Source organism: Cryptomeria japonica, chromosome 4 (genome assembly GCF_030272615.1).
Source record: "Cryptomeria japonica chromosome 4, Sugi_1.0, whole genome shotgun sequence".
In the NCBI taxonomy this organism is placed as follows: Eukaryota; Viridiplantae; Streptophyta; class Pinopsida; order Cupressales; family Cupressaceae; genus Cryptomeria; species Cryptomeria japonica.
Window position 1 is genome coordinate 423283942 of NC_081408.1, and position 16616 is coordinate 423300557.

A 16616-nucleotide genomic window follows, 5' to 3' on the forward strand; every position below is an offset into this window, starting at 1 on the left:
AAATCACATCAAGGGTTTGCCCATTTGTCCACAAAAATCGTGGTTTCTTGTAGTCTATTTTGGGATGTACTACTCATTTGCAACAGTTTTTGATGAGTTTTTGAACAAAATCGTGGCTATTTTTCTGAAGCAGTGGAGGGTTTGGCAATTTTTCCTCAAAATCGTTCTTTCAATTTTTTGCCGATTTTTTGTCAACAAAAATCGATGCTTTTTGAGAACCTGATCTTTGTGTCTCTTGATAAAGGGAGGGATAGCTTTGTTACCCAACATCAGGTTGGAAGGATTGTGGTTATCTTGGTCGTCTCCAGAAGTTTTGCAGAACCAGGGAGGGTCTCAACAGTAGACTCATGTTGCAGAACGTTCTAAAGAGAAGGGAGCAGCCTTCTATGCATTCATGATTAAAAGACCTACAAATTTTGTCATGTCTTATGTAGGGTAGTTAGAACGATGACCATTAAGGGAGTGTATTAAAATACTATTGTAATGTTTCTATAATGGTCATCTTAGTCATTTAGTTAGTATATAGAAACTTCTGATTATGTCTTTCGTGTTTCTATTTACGATCGTTTCCGTTATGGAAAGATTGTCTTGTGCTCTCTATTTAAGGAGTCTTTTGTCTCCTTTGTAAACATCGAACTCTCAATTATTATAATAGTGCAAGAAACAATGAGAAACAAGAAAATGAAATGAGGCTCATAGCAAATCATTTAGATGGAGATAGTGCCTTGATACATAAAGACTACGTGATATGGTTTCAGAAAGACTCTTTGGACATGCATATAGTTGCTGTTGATGAGTTGGTGCATGAAGTGAAAGACAAAACAACAGCCTTGGGTTTAAGTTCATATATTTCCAGTGATAGTGGTTCAGATAGATATAGGCTGGATGGTCATGCACAACCTTTGGAGAGGAGTGTATATGAAGATAGTGGTGCTAGTAACTTTGGGAGTTCTCTCTCACAGAGGCAGCCACTCATGAGGAGGACAATGAGCTCTTTATATTGAACAAAGCAATCAGCCCTTTAACACATGGGATCCAGGTGTGTTGGCACCTAATTATAATAAAGAATCAAGATCCTACATTGGATGAATTCCCTTCTAATGATGATCTTGAAACAAAAGCTATTTTATCTTGACATGTAGCTGAGTTTGACTAGAGGTTTAGCAAATTTGATGATTTGGATCCACAGTTTACTACTGAAAATGATAATGCAGAGGCACACGTGCTTTGGGACAGCCTTGGAGTCATTGATGGCATGTATGAAAGTTCTAGTTTTAGTATTCATCATAGCAATAGTTCACTTTTTTTTCATGGACATGATTGGGAAAATCGATTTGTGGTGGTTGCTGATAAACCATTGTTTGAGATGGGTGATGATATGATGTATGACAATCCACTGACAATCCACTTTTTGAGTTGGATGATGGAACAATGGACAACTCTTGGTTGTAGTGTTGCACTTGGTGAAAATAGTAAGGTATGGGATGCACTTGGTGAAAATAGTAAGACATGAGATCTAGGAGAAAATCCAAAATCTGAGTTGGGAGTATGGTTTTCAACCTGCTAATGATTTGAGTTCACATCATGGGGTGATTGGTTACCCTCTTGGGAGACCACCAAATATGAAAAATGCAAATGAGGAGCCAGATGAAGATTGCATTAGGAGTGATATGACACTAGGAGGCATCATTATACCTTACTACATAAGGAATTGGAAGTTAAATTGGGTATGCAATTTGATGATTTCATTTGAGGATTCTTTCTTTATTGGTACTTGCTTTGAGTTGCATCATTCTTCTATGCAGTTTTGTCTTGAGTTTTGGAGTTGGCCAGCAAGTGGGACATTTCACAAATTATTAGAGTTGATGAGTTGTAATGAATGCCCTTCAATTGTAGTTGCTGATGTATCTTCTTCATGGGATGAATTGACACACAAAGACTTTAAAAGGTTTCCAAACAATGCTCTTGAGTTTGCTGGAAGTTTCAGAACAGTTGCAAGGAAAGGAGGATTCAAGCTTGTTACTTATGAAGCTTGGGAGAAAGGAGGCCCTAAACATGAGATCTATATGTTTGGCAATCTATCCTTTGGGTTGAATGTTGTTTTATCTTATACTAATCTTTCTTTGGGATTGGTTTTGAAGACAACAATTTCTCCTTGCAACCTAGTTGTTGATGCTTACATGGATTGGTTACATGAGATTATCAAAAAGAGCACGAACTTCCAAGGTGAGTTTGATGTTATGGATGACATTTGGAGTTGTGATGTGTATCTTTCTAGGTTTGTTGGAGACCATTCTTGGCTGGGTATTCAAGCTTGGGATGCTCAACTAGGATTGATGGAGCTCATTGGAAAAGGTAGGTATGATCTTTGGAGGTATAACAACGAAAATTTCAGAATTAATAATGTTGCTCTTTTTCTTACCAGTTTGCTCATCTACAAATGGATTGTAGAGAGATTTTAAGTAAGGATTTGGAGCAATGAACGAGTAGCTGCTTTTGGGAGTGTTTCATGGCAAATAATGGTTCAGATTTTCAGTCTCAAGCTAGCTGATTGGTTGCAGGTTAGTCAGTTTACAATATGGTATGCTCTCATTCAGGGGATTTGACACATTATTCTTTATCAAGGAAGTAAAGGTTTTCAGTTGGAGATTGCTTGGAAGTGTTTCCTAGTCACTTTTGAGTTGATTTGGTGCAACACTATGCTTATGATGTAAGCTTATACTTGGGAATTCCATTGGTATTGCTGTTGTTCTTTGTGTTGAGCACTAAAATCAGATTGTACTTCATTGATTTCAGTTTTGAGCAATAGTCATTATCGTTTGCTACAGACCATCCTAACTCAGAGAGTTCATCTTTTGAAGGTTTGTGATGTAAACTTTGATAGTTTACTCTCAGTATTGGTTCAAGACACCAAACTTCTACAGTTTTGGGTCCATCATTCAAAGGCTCATGGACTTGGAACAGCAAGAGTTTTCACAAGTCTCCATGGCTGTATCAGATTAGCACATAATAGACACATTAGGTCCATGTGGTGTTGTGTTGGTGAATTAGTTGGATTCTTGCAAAGGATTGCGTTCCTTTTAGCAAGAAGATTGGAGGAGTTTGCATTTGCAATTTTGACTCTGCATGACAACTTGAGGAGATATACTGAGGATTGGAGTTGTGGGAAAAATCCCAGTGTTAGTACTATTGTCCATTTTCTGATCTGCCTATACATGGCTTCAACTTTTGGCCCACAGATGAATTGGATGACATATTCAAATCACTAGTTGAGTCCTTTATGATTGTGGTTAGTTGGTAGAGGTGATTCAATCATAGGAGATTACTCTTTAGTTACTTCCATATTCATAGCTCCTATATTTTCAATGGGATTTCAGATTGATTATCGCTGTCCTTATGTTTCCACGCTGGTTATGGTGACATCTTTTTATGAGCAAATTGATTTTGAGCCTTGGCAGGCTTTAAGGCAGCTAATTGTGGATGTTTTTCCGAACATAGTTCATTTATTTATTGCTTTTACTTTGGTGAGTGACAATCATTGTAGATATTTCATGGAGATGATATGCATATCTTCAGACAATGCCTTATTGATTGTTGTGGGTCAGGTGTGTTCAGAACCTTTCTTTTGACACTCGGAGATTAAGTGTTGATGATACGATTTCAGCTGATGATAGTAGAGGCATTTCCAGGTTGGTGGATTTGGGAGTTGTTATAGTGCTTGGTCCACTTCATTTTTGGGAGAGTTTTGTTTTTGGATTGAGCAGATCTTCCTTCACATTGCGCAGAATCATGTTTGATATAGGGATTGTAGTTATGGACTTTATTGGGATACCTCAGTTCTCACAGGGATTTCAGTTTGGGTTTTTATGATGATTTCTTTTGGGAGTTCCAAGGGAGGAGAGTACAATTATGGCTCAATGGTTTACTAGTTTTAATTAGAGTGGCACAACGTCAACATGGTGGTTCCTTTCTGAGATTGACTTGGAACCCTGGAATTACTTTGGTTTGTAGTCCAACAGTTGTTTGGAAGGAGAGAGTTTATGTTGATCTTCTTGAGCTAATTCCAATGGAGTCTCAGTTTGTTTTCTTCAAAGAGCAATGGCTTGAGGGTTTGATTGAATTTATGCAGTGTTTGATTGCTCTTCTTATAGGTGTTTTCATGGGATCTCTTGTGATGCTACTTTGCAGGACAATGTTTTGAGTAGATGGTGCTACAAATTTTCTTTTTTGACTTAGGACCTTAGGACCATTATTGGTTATAGTTTGGATAAGTCTGATGATTGTGGAGTTTCTTTGGCATTGCTTGAGGACAAGCAATCTTCGGGAAGGGCAGATTGTAATGTCTCCATTTTCAAGTTCTCTAGTAGTCTAGTTTTTGCTGACTTTTTGGGTTTGTATCAGCTTATTCAAAGGGGTGATTTGATGTTACCAGTGAGCTCAAGATGGTTTAGAGGAGCCGTATGAAGCTTTTAGATTTTATTTTCAGCTTCTAGTTTGGGCTCCAAGATTCTTGGAGGGAGTGTCTATTTCTAGCAAGTCACCCAATCGGTCTGTTTATCATCTTTCATCATCGGGATCACTCCTACGCAATCAAATTGCAATCCTGATGCTTTTCGACCATTGTCGCTTATTCGGTGTATTATTGAGCTATATTTAATTAATTTCATCAAGGTTACCATTTGAATTAAAATAACTTATTGGGCATCTTAGTGTTATAGCTTGTTGGAAAAGAAAACAAAAAGTTTTGAATATTGAGACGAGTAAAAGTGACTTTAAGTGCCAGGAATGTTTAAAAAGTAAATTAAATTGCTTTTTGGATTTAATAGGCTTAATAAATTAATAAATGATTTAAAAGGGATTTTCTGGAAAGTTCACTAAAAGGTTTTTAAAAAGGGGAATTGAGAGCTCATTTGGTATGTTGAGTTTGATTTTTGTTATTGCTTTTTTGTGGAGGAGATTTCTTCTTCATCTTTGGTTTGTGAGGACAAAAACCCTTGCAAGCAACATTTTCTACATTGTTGAGAGATACAATCTAGAGAATACATGGTGATTTCATTAAGAGGTCACATTTGGGCATATTGGAGATTATATATCAGACTTTCAGAGCTTATTGTCTATCAGATTTGAAGAGAGCAGATTCGGAGAAGATTTAAGAATTGTTTATTTCCATCTGTACCATTCCCAGCCAGCCGTACCATTTCTTGAAGGGCCACGTGAGGTTTCTAGGGCAGCCGTTGGGGTTTGTAAGAGATGGAATTTGCATTTATTGGAGTTCTTTGCTGCTGTTTGACATTTCCAAACCTAGCTGTTCATTTTGGGAGCAATATGGCACCTCTAGAATGCATATTTCGTGAGCAGCTTCATTTATTACTTGTCTGCATTTTGTGGGTATGTGGGATTTAGATATTTTGTATCATTTTATGATCTGGGTTGTCATTATATATGAGAAATATTGAAAATCAGATCAAGAATAAAATCTAGAATTTTCAGTTGCGTAATTTCTGAGTATTATTTGTATTTTCTTGTATTTAAAGTGCTGCAATATTTCCTATTTATCTCCACTATATTTGTTATCTCAAAACTATTACAAAAAACAATCAAACACATTCCAAAACAGAAAAAAATGCACAATCAGGGCTGCATATTACAACATTGGTCACTTGTTTTCAATAAATTTTGAAGGTCTCCTATAGCCTAAGTTTGTACTTTGTTCTATGGTTCCCCAAAAGAGTCAATATTTGTATCCATATGAAACTTTTCCTTAAATCAAATTTATAGGTATTAATTAGCTCATCCTTGTTATGTTAATAGTTGTACCCTTGTAGGAATGTTTAGGGAAAATTTGTAATATCTTAAATTAAGGCTCATTTTTCTTTTAGTTCTAAACATAGCCGATCTAATTTGATTTAAAATGTTGTAATATCCATGTATTTAGACACTAAGACTTGCGCCTTTTCTCACAAATCATCCATAACAATCTTTAGTATTCAGGTAGTAGAAATAGACATTCATCTCCCATAGAGGAAACAAGAATGAACAGCAGCTTCAAGGACAAAAGTTAGAGTATTTCAGTTATAATTTGAGGGGAGATGAAATTAGCAAGGTATGGCCCACTTCTACCATGCTTTCTCCATCAACATCTCTGCCACGTCAGTTAAGTCATTGCAAATGCATTACAAAGCCACCCCTAAACTCCTCCAGTGTTGGCACAAGCCAAAAAAAGGTGTGCCTAAGTTTTAAAGCATGGTAAAGAACCTACAAAACCTATAGAACTCTGTTAAGGATGAAAAGGAAATAACAAATAAATATAGACACACATTTGGATGGCAACAGTTAACAAAATTTCTGACTTAGTCATGGTAGATAGCAATTCAAAAACATTTAGGTGTTGTTTTAGAGTGGCAAAGCCTCTAGGGAGTTCCATTAGCTTCAAGCTGAGTGATAGAAATATTATAGAATTGTGCCTAGCACTTATGGATCACAAAAAGAAGGCTTCCACACTCTTTTATGGTGGCAAAGCAATCTTAAGTTCCATCCAAACTCGAAAAGATGGCAGACTTACAAGTGATCAGTGCCCACACTTGAAAAATGGCAATTGTGTTATGAAAATGTCTAAAGAAAAAAATAGAAAATTTAAGCTTGGTGCACTATTTTAGTGGCATAGCCATGAGAAAAACACACCAAAGGTGGCAATAAGTGGCGAAAAGTGCACCTATAAAGGAAAATGTTAATAATCTGACTGTAGGGCTTGACTGTTGGCAATAAGATGCTTGTATTTTGAGCAAAAACATAGTGAAGTATGTTGAATTTTTGTCATTGATGTCAAAGGTTATCTAAGCTTGTCAAGTTGCTAATTATTCATTATGGCCTATTTGAGTTGTTGGCTTTTTGTTTTGAGCTATCTACCTGCCTGGTTGAGCTGCTTGAGCTCCCTTCTTGCCTGCTTCAGCTACTTGTCTACCTGGTTGAGCAGCTTGAGCTGCTTATTTTCCTGTTTGAGGTGATTGTATGCCTGCTGGAGCTGCCTGGGTGTCTTTTTGAGCAGGGTGTGTGTCTGCATCAGCACAGTGTAAGTGCCTACTTGTCAAATGTGTTAGCTGCTATGTCAGATTTATGTGCCAAGTCATTTATGAGACATCATTGTTTGAATTTTCAAACCTTCGGTGGCCTAAAGTCAATATTCATTTCAGACTTTCAATATGTGTTTTTTGGCGATTAATGTCTCTATGCTTTTTTATAGGCTGCATTTTTATTTGTTGACTATTCTTGAGCGATGACTTTCTTCAGCTGTAAGTCTTGCATTATATTTTTTGAGACATAAGTATATTACAAAACGACTGAGAAATAATAAATTGGGAGATAGGAATTTGCCGGAAAAGAAGTAATGTGTTTCTGTTTCAAAAAAATGTGTTTGAATTTTTATCTTCGGCAGAACTAGGTGTTGAATTTGTGGTTGTCAGTTTTCTTTTTGACGTGTTTGGATCTGTGTCAGAAGGTGATGTTTCTTTTATTGGACATTGGAAATACGTTTTCTGTGTAGTGCGTGGGGGCGGTTTTATTTCTAGACGTGATTGGCAATGATTTGAATGTATGAAGAATGTGGTCAACTATTTTTGGGAGCTGCTTAAGTTTCTTTTGTGCATGCTTTTGATAGGAGTCATGCTTGCAAAAAATTATGCCTATCTTTATTGTATATAGCCGATTGGACTATCACGTCAAAAACAATGGGGTTGCTACATATTGGGTGTTGATATGGAAGAGAGTGGAGTGTATTCAAATTGGAGACCTTGTTTTCATATTATTTATAGCTGACTGAAAACATATATGGCTGATTTTTCTTTGGGTATGCAAGAGCTGAGTCACGTGTGAAAGTGTGGGCAGTAGTAGTTAGAAATGGAGATAAATAACATTGAGTAAAGTTTTAATTTATTTTTTTGGTTGCTGGAGAGGGTATGCACTTTGAATATTAACTGATTGACAAGAGGAGGTATACGAACATATTATTTCAGAACTCATTAGCATATTAGTAAAGGAGAGTAATTTTCAGTTTGTGCACAGAGGTTCAGTAAGGTGAAGTGGGTGCTTCATTTTTGGAGGAAGAGTTCTTCAAAGAGTTGGTGCTCTCTTTCAGTTGTTAGTTCTTCTGTAATTTGGGTTGGTGCCCAGTGGGTTGATGCCCATTTGTTAAGGTTAATAAAGTTTTATTAATGCCGTGGTTTTTATCCGAAAGGGTTTTCCATTAGAAATTTTGTGTTCTTGTCTTGCTGGTTATTCTTTGTATTCAATTTGGTTTAATTCTGCATTTGTCAATTGAAAAATCTAAATTGTATGACTAATCCTTCGTAATTGTTAGTGCTTTCTATCAACTAATACTTCTGTGTGTTCCCACACTCGCTGATCATACATTATGTCATTATCGATTTATATTAGTGACAATATTGTTAATTGCTGTCCACTTAGCTTTCTTACTAATTGATATCGATCACCGTCATAGCTGATGACTAGTTGCAGAATTGGTATTCAGAATGTTGTCGATTTGGTAAGGAACAATATTTGATTATGTTCTTGGAGTATCGATGTCTCCATACTCCCTTGATGACTTGTATGGTTGTCCATTATAAGTTTATCTCAAATCGATATCTTTCACACAATAAATGTCTCGTATTATTCCTCTCTATGCTAACGATATTGAAGATATTTGGATATGATACTTGCAATAGATTTGTTGAGTGTATGTGGATTTCACATGGATTACCTTTGTTGAGGCTTATACCATTTTTTGGAATATTATCAGTCATAATTATTAATTAAATGATAACATAAATAAATAAATTTCAAATAATCATTTCTTGATAATTAATATATTAAACCATAATTTTTTCATTTAGGATATATGTAGATATAACGATCAAGGAGGGGACATGTTAAAATTAGTCTCACTCGTAAACAATCGTAATCTGATAATTAGCACCCAGAATTCGATTTTATGTCACTTGTGATTTATTGGAATTTAATTAAGTTAGTATTAAACTAATTTATTAATTTGCTAATTGTGATGTTTGGTTTAAAGTATATCCGCCGGTGTAGAAGGATCGTGGCTCCACACAGGGGTCACGACCCTATGTGGAACCACGTGGTTCCACATAGGATCGTGACCCCCTGTGGAGCCACGATCCATTGAAGACATAAGATATATATCCGCCTCCCATTATCGAATAAGAAGATAAGTATGATACATACGGTAAAGGGAGAATACATATAATTAGTTGATCTTCATATCTACAGAGGCAAACTGATAAATATTAAAATCAGTTTTATATTTCTTCATATCAAACAATAACAATATAAATTCATTGTCTCAGAATTCTGATTTTTCTGAAAGTCATCACAGTCTGTTTACATTTACAGGACATGACACTAAGGTAGGTCATGGATGATTTGGCAGACATAGCCGCTCCCCGTGACACCATGCCATGCTCACCAACATCAAGAACATCTGTGTCACTAGCTGCCTCTAAATCTCTTGTCTCTGCTCGTGCTCTCCGCTCCTCCTCTGCCATGGGTACAGCCTCAGCCTCTATATCTACCTGGTCGATCCAATCAGTGTCATCATCACTAAAGACAACCATAGGATCTGTCTCAGTGGCCCACTCTGCATCAGGATCAACCTCATCTAGAATGATAGGAGAGATGTCAGCTAATGCATTCTTTCTCATTCTCAGGCGGAGGTTGTAGTGAACAAAGAGGAGATTATTCGTCTTATCCACGGATAATCTATTGCGCCTCTTGGAGTGTATGTGCTCAAACATACTCCAATTGCGCTCACAACTAGATGCATTGCATGGTTGGCTCAAGATGTGAATGGCCAACTTCTGAAGATATGGTGTCATTGGGCCAAAAAAGCTCCACCAATTATCTGAGTTTGAAATGAGAAAAATAAATAAAATCAGTCTCTCATAAATTCATTTAACAATATACAATAAAACTAAAATTAAGCCTTACAATTTATTTTTACTTGGCATCATAGTTGTCCTACTTTCTTTGGCAATAGGACAAGAGAAGGTCTCCCCTTGTGCACTTAAGAACAACTGTAGCTCTCGAATAAGCTCTGTTTGAGTAGAACCAACAGGTGCCATCTTCTCCATGATTGAGTATAACCCATTAAGGACCTCCACATCAGCCTTGAAAGTAGGGCTAAAATGGAATGCCGGATTCAAATAATAGGCTGCTGCATGGATGGGCCTATGACGCTGATGATGCCATCTCCTATCAATGATCTCCCAAATGGGACCATACTTGCTCTTATCTTCTCCATAGATGGATTTGATGCCCTCCTTCGCCCTATCCATGCCCTCATATATATAGCCCATTGCGGGCTTTTCTCCATCCGCAACTCGCAACAGAACCACCAAGGGCTTAATAAACTGCAGAATTGAAAATATTGTGTAATTTGGAAAAATGAGCAAATAAGAGAATATGATGAATAAGTTATAAATAAAAAAGTTAAATTGTAGAATTTATAAAAAGTTTACCTTCACTATCTCATCACAAGGGATCCAAAAGTCTCGCTCATAAAAAATGCAGTCTGCCATATCTTTCCTTGCAGGGGTGGCAGCTAAGGATGAGGAAGACCACTCCTCACCAACAATCATACGTCTCAAGGCCGACTTACAGCGAAGCATGGACTGCAATGTGATGAAGTTTGTGGCAAATCTTGTGATTCCTGGACGAGCTAACTCCTTCTGCTCTGTGTATTGTCTCATAAGAGCCAACATCCATGAATGTATATATACAAATTTGCACACATTTCTCGCCCTTTCTACACATCTCTTGACCCATGGGAGTTTTCCAATATCCTCCAACATGAGGTCAATGCAATGGGTGGCACATGGAGTCCAAACTATAGATGGGTGCGTCTCCATCAATAGTCTATCTGCAGCAACATAATTTGTTGCATTGTAATTAATGAAGTTACAAAATAGTAATTAATTTGCAAACAAAATTAGTTTGTAATCAAAAGTTTACCTGCAGCAACATAATTTGCTGCATTGTCGGTCACCACCTGTACCACGTTCTCCTCACCCACTTCATCAATCACCTCCTCTATTTGCTCACATAGGTAGGTGGCATTCTTGCAATGGGCGGAGGCATCAATGGACCTGATGAAAACGGTGCCCTCTGAAATAAAAAAATAAAGCAAGATCAATGATCATTCAATAAATCATTAAATGAAAAATAAAAAACTAATGCCTAAATGAAACTAAAATTAATCAATCACCTGCGGAAGAAACAAGAAAATTAAGGAGAGTTTTATTTCTCCTATCTGTCCAACCATCAGTCATGATGGTGCAACCTTTATTGCTCCATACTTGGTGTTGATCAGCCAATTCCTTCTTCACATCATTCACCAATTCAGTCAAAATGGGTCCCCTCAAATCAGACTCTTAAGGGGCTTTGAACCCCGCCCCGCATATGGTAAGTGCATCAACCATTTCTTGCCAATAAGGAGACATGCCACAAATAATTTAAATGAGATAAGTATGTAGTAATGAACTATGTAGTATGTACTATGTACGGCAAAAAATAAAACGAACAATCAAAGTATAAAAACTAAAACAATCAAACATAAAACATTCACCTGGTTGTGAAGAATGGAACACTGCCGTAGACCCAAAACCTGCCAACTACCATTTTAGCGGCATCACAGACCTCCTTGTTCCAACCAATGCTCTCAAGCGACTGTTGGGACCCAGAAGTAGTGCGAGACGCAAAGAAGGTATCCAACCTAGATTTACGAATTCTAGGTCCAATGCTAACACTCCCATTACCATTGGCAATGCTAGGAACATGAGAAGTGGCACTTGCAGAAGCAGAAGCGGAAGCACCAGCAGTAGCAAAGTGAGTGGGATGATATGGAGGTAAGGAAGAAGGCCCTCCAACACAACCTAAAGGTGTCCCTAAAGCTGCCCCTCTTCCAATGGCCGCAAGATCCTCCTTTTGCTTCTTTTTCTTTTCAATTTCTTCAACCGTTACATAGCACTCGCATATGGCCTCAGCGGTTGCTTCTGTGCATGGGTCGGCATCATGCCCACGCACACCAACAATATGGTATTTCAATCTATATATGCCTCCATGAAATATTGTTTTGCAAAAAAAACACTTTGTCTGCCCCTTTTTTTGCCCTGGAAAATCTTCATGAAATTTCCAAGCAGGGTCCTTTCTAATGGGGGGTCTAGAAGAACTAGAAGACATTGTATGATAGTTTTGTGAAACTTGAGGCAAATAAGAAAGTGAAGGTTGCTGCAATAAAACATTACAAATACAAAAAGAAATTAATACATTCATTATTTGTTGTGCATTCATTCTCATTGAACATTTTTTTCAAAAAAACTAAGGTAGGGTTTGTAAAATTAAAAAAATAAAATAAAAAATTGTAGGGTTTGTCAAACCCTACTTTTTAGAAAAAAAATTTACAAACCCTACATACAACCCTACATAGTAACATACAAAAGATTTTGGAAGAAAATGTAAAACTTTCAAAATAAATGAATAGAAAATGGAATTTTTGCATACAAGAAACAAAAAAATCTCAGAAAAAACAATCTTACCTCTTACAACAAGCTTGAAATGAGCTGCAAACTCTTCCTATCCAACTCTTGATGCACCAAATCCAAACACAATGCAACCCCAATGTGATAAATGGAAGAAATCTTGAGCTTCCTCCTTGCTGGTTTTTCTTCAATGCACCTTTGTTTTTCTTCACAACTCACTTCACTCCTCCTATTTTTGCAAGTGAATGAAATGAAGTTCACTTTTAGGGGCTTAGGATAAATAACAAAAAAAAAAGAAGTTAAAAAAACTTTTAAAATGTTTTTTTTTGTCATTTTATTTAACCCAGCTGGCGGCCAAGTTTCAGGCACGGGACTTGCCAAGTTTGGCGATTTTAGGCCAAACTCGCCAACTCGGCGAGTCTGGTGATTTTGCCTCCTAGACTCGGTTGAGTCCGAGCTCTGTAGACTCGAGAGGCATGACTCAGACTCGGACTCGCCGAGTTTGGGCGATTCTCATTTCTCTGGTATAGGAGATGACGCTAGTGGTGGTGCTGATGTTGATGCTCTACTAGAAGAAGCTGAAGTGGGGTTCATGGTGGTGGTGGATTTGTAGATATGCGAGCCACAAAGAGAGCTCACTATGCTCTGAAGTGCGTCTTCATTTGCATCAAGGCCAACTGGAGCACCCTGAGAAGTAGCTATGGCTGCTTGCATGGCTTGCTTTGACCTCTCCCTTATTTTCTCTCTTTTGCGGCTGCAAGTATGGCATTCATTTCATTTTTTATTTCCTCAGATCTAAGGACAACCCCTTGCATCATGCTTATTGATGCTTGCGAGGTGGTATTTGAGGCGGTTTATGCCTCCATGAAATATTCTTTCACATTGTATGCCAAAAATTGAACCAGGTTCTGGTCCTTGATAGGCATACTTCCAAGCAAGGTCTCTAGCTTCTTTAGGACAAGTGCCTACAAATTATGTGGAGGCACTGACCTTGAAGCTGAACTAGATGCAAATTCTTCTCTATTTGCCATTATATATTAACCTACACATACAAAGGGAAACCACAACTAACTAAATTAGTTTAAATGATTATAGATTAGTCGACATCAGTAAAAATTTAATCTAATCTAAGATTCTAAACATTTTCTTCCAAAAAAAAAGGATTCAAACTAAAAAAAAATGGTAGGGTTTGAACAAATTGTGAAGACAATGAAAAAATTAGAACAAAATTGTCAAAAATGGTGGAAAATCTTGTTCTTTGCAATCTAAATCTAATTTAGAGTATTTACATAATGGCATTGATGTTTTTTCTTAAACCTATAAGTAGCAAAACAAAGCAAAATGTTTATAAAAAAAATCAGAAAACCTACCTGGAAATCCGGTTTGCCCTTCAAATTCACTTGAAATCCTCTTCAAAACTCCAACCTTTGGTGCAAAATAGTTGCAATCAGGCTGCAAACACCTCCCAAGGGGATTTCTTGGCTAGAGGAGCAAATGAAATGCACTTTTTAACAGCCTAGGCGTTTTATTTTCTGATGGCCAAGTTTTCTTGCAGACTTGGCGAGTTTTTGGTGAACTTGTGGGAGTTTGTAGCTGGAAAAAATCGCTAGTTTTTTTTGACTTGGCAAGTTTTCTGCAAGTCTTACAAGTATGGTACACACTGTTCCATTTTGTGTGAAAGAGATAAATTAACATCTTAATGCCCCAATAGCATTTTCTTGTCTTTAGAGCTTGCTCATTCTTCATAAACAAATGAAGGAGAGTCTTACCCAGATCAGCACTTGAGAGGGTGTTTCTTCTATTAGATCAAAATTAATCATCTAATGTTCTAGGTACAAACTACTCAAGCCCATAAACCAAGGGCCATCACAAAAAATCAAGTCTCTCTCTTTGATTGAAAAGGCTGTAATGAAAAAACCCTCCCTACACAAGGAAATGCTGATATCACCTTGGAACTTTGGTCTCCATTGTCTATTGACCGAGTTTACTAGCAATTGGTAAGAAGGTCAAGCATTTGTAAACTTTCCCATCAAATTCTTTTCACAATGCTTGATAAGAAAATTTGTTGATCCCTTTGGGGAATATCAATAGAAGGAATATCATTCCATCACTAAACCATTCAAAGAGTTTCATTGCTGTGCCCTCCATTGAGGTGATTCATGGCAGCAGAATTATTCAGATTCAATGTTTTCTTCAACCCAGCCCCCACCCTAGTGGCAGCATCTCTTTAGGAGGAGGGAACCATTAAAGATAAGGAAAAACCAAAAGGCAAGCTGCAGAGAACAGGCAGCTAAAACAAAGCAGGAGAAAAGTCAAAACTGTAGCAGACCAACCATTCCCAAGCTTAGCAAACAGCATTCATAATTAGCTGAGGGTGAGGTTGGGATGTTGGCTGCAGCTGAGCCAGGTGGCTGCCTGGCCACAACTGGAACCCTAAATGATCTTGTTTGCAAAAAACACAACTTTGTTTTGCCTTCAGAAGATATCAGTTGGGTTTGTGTGGTGATGGTCACTTGAATATTGAAACACTGGTTTTTGGATCTTGGAAAAATGATTGCAAATTATAGGTATGCTCAAGTCACTCACACATTACGATATATTAAAATAAGACTGGAGAGGCAATAGAAATAGATCAGGATTAATTTAATATCTGCGATTAGATTACTGCAAGAGATTGGAGTTTGTTTATTTGGGCAATTGGGGTTGGACCACTATCAAATTTCAAATTTCAAATGGTATGTCAGGCACTGTGTTCAGCATTTCACCCTATTTTGACATTTTGAAAGTCATTGCGCAATACTGTATTGTTCAGAATATTTCTCAGCCTTTTTAATAGAACTCTTTTGGATTAGCTACTTTTTAGGTTCCTTTGATTCAGGAAAACTCATAAAAGCTAGATGCTTTGTTCCTCCTCTTAACAGGCTACAATAAGCAAGTGATATATCAAATTCAGACTTATGGGGAAAACTTATGCCAATGATAAAGGGTTCCTGTAGTGGCTGATTATGTCTTTTTTATGTTTAATTGCTTATTATCAAAGTTATCCTTTAATATTTGTACTTTGACGTGCTGCAGAGAGTTGTTTTTGACCTACACAACATGCTAAATTCAGTACTCATTATTTAAGTGTCATTAATATTTTGAAGGTTTCTACATAGGGAACTGCACCTAAATGCAACATACCTTTTCAATCTCGTAGGTTCAAGCTGATTGATAATATACTATGTTTTTCATACATTTAAAATTTTTCCTTTACAATTTTTCGGAGTATGGATTTCTCCTTAACTGCTGAATATGTTGTTTGACACTTGTATTTACTTATTTATATGTGATTGAATGTGCAAAGTTTTCTTACAAAATCACATAGTTAAACCCTATGCACTAGTGAATTACATAACATTTGATATTTTGCATTACTCATTAATTTATTCTGTCAATTGACACTGGGATAGGAGTAAAATTTCCCTGTTAAATTTGCTATTAAGGAAAATCCTCTGGGAACTGTTTTTTGGAGGGGGATTTTGGATAACCTTTAACATACCTGGACTCTTTTTCATGGACAAAATGGAGTCAAATGAAAGGTCAAATATATCCGTAGTACTCATAATCATACTTCAATTTTTTTTGTCAGATATTAATTAAGAACTTCCTAGCCAAAGTTTGTTAACTATTTTGTTTAGTTGAGAGTCTCTTTCAATTTACGAAATATGGATTTGTGCTCCATGCAGATTTCTGACTCTATGTTGAATTGGAAATTCTTTTTTACAGTCAAATGTCAGGAACGAAAAAAGAAGAAGGCCGGACCCTCCTTGCATCATATGTGAAGGAGCAGGAAAAATAAATTGCAGCAGATGCCGAGGAAGAGGTCTCTCTGTCTTCCCTGGAATGGACACATGGTTTATGAACATATTCAAATTCCTTGAATGGTACAGAAAAGATGGAAAATGAGATGTACTGTGTTTTACAAATTATAGTTTAAGACAATTGACCAAGAAGGGACACCATGCTGATGATTCCTATTTTTAATTAGTCTTGTGTTCATTCAAATTGATTCATTTGATCTGT

General features: G+C 36.9%; 1 protein-coding gene across 1 annotated transcript in view; it reads left to right on the top strand.

Moving 5' to 3' along the window:
- Positions 1-16616, top strand: part of LOC131030712 (uncharacterized) — a 107076-nt gene that overhangs the window by 25805 nt on the left and 64655 nt on the right. The window contains exon 2 of the mRNA XM_057961608.2: positions 16320-16416. Within this exon, the coding sequence (XP_057817591.1) occupies positions 16320-16416 (97 nt within the window). The remainder of the gene's footprint in view (positions 1-16319; positions 16417-16616) is intronic.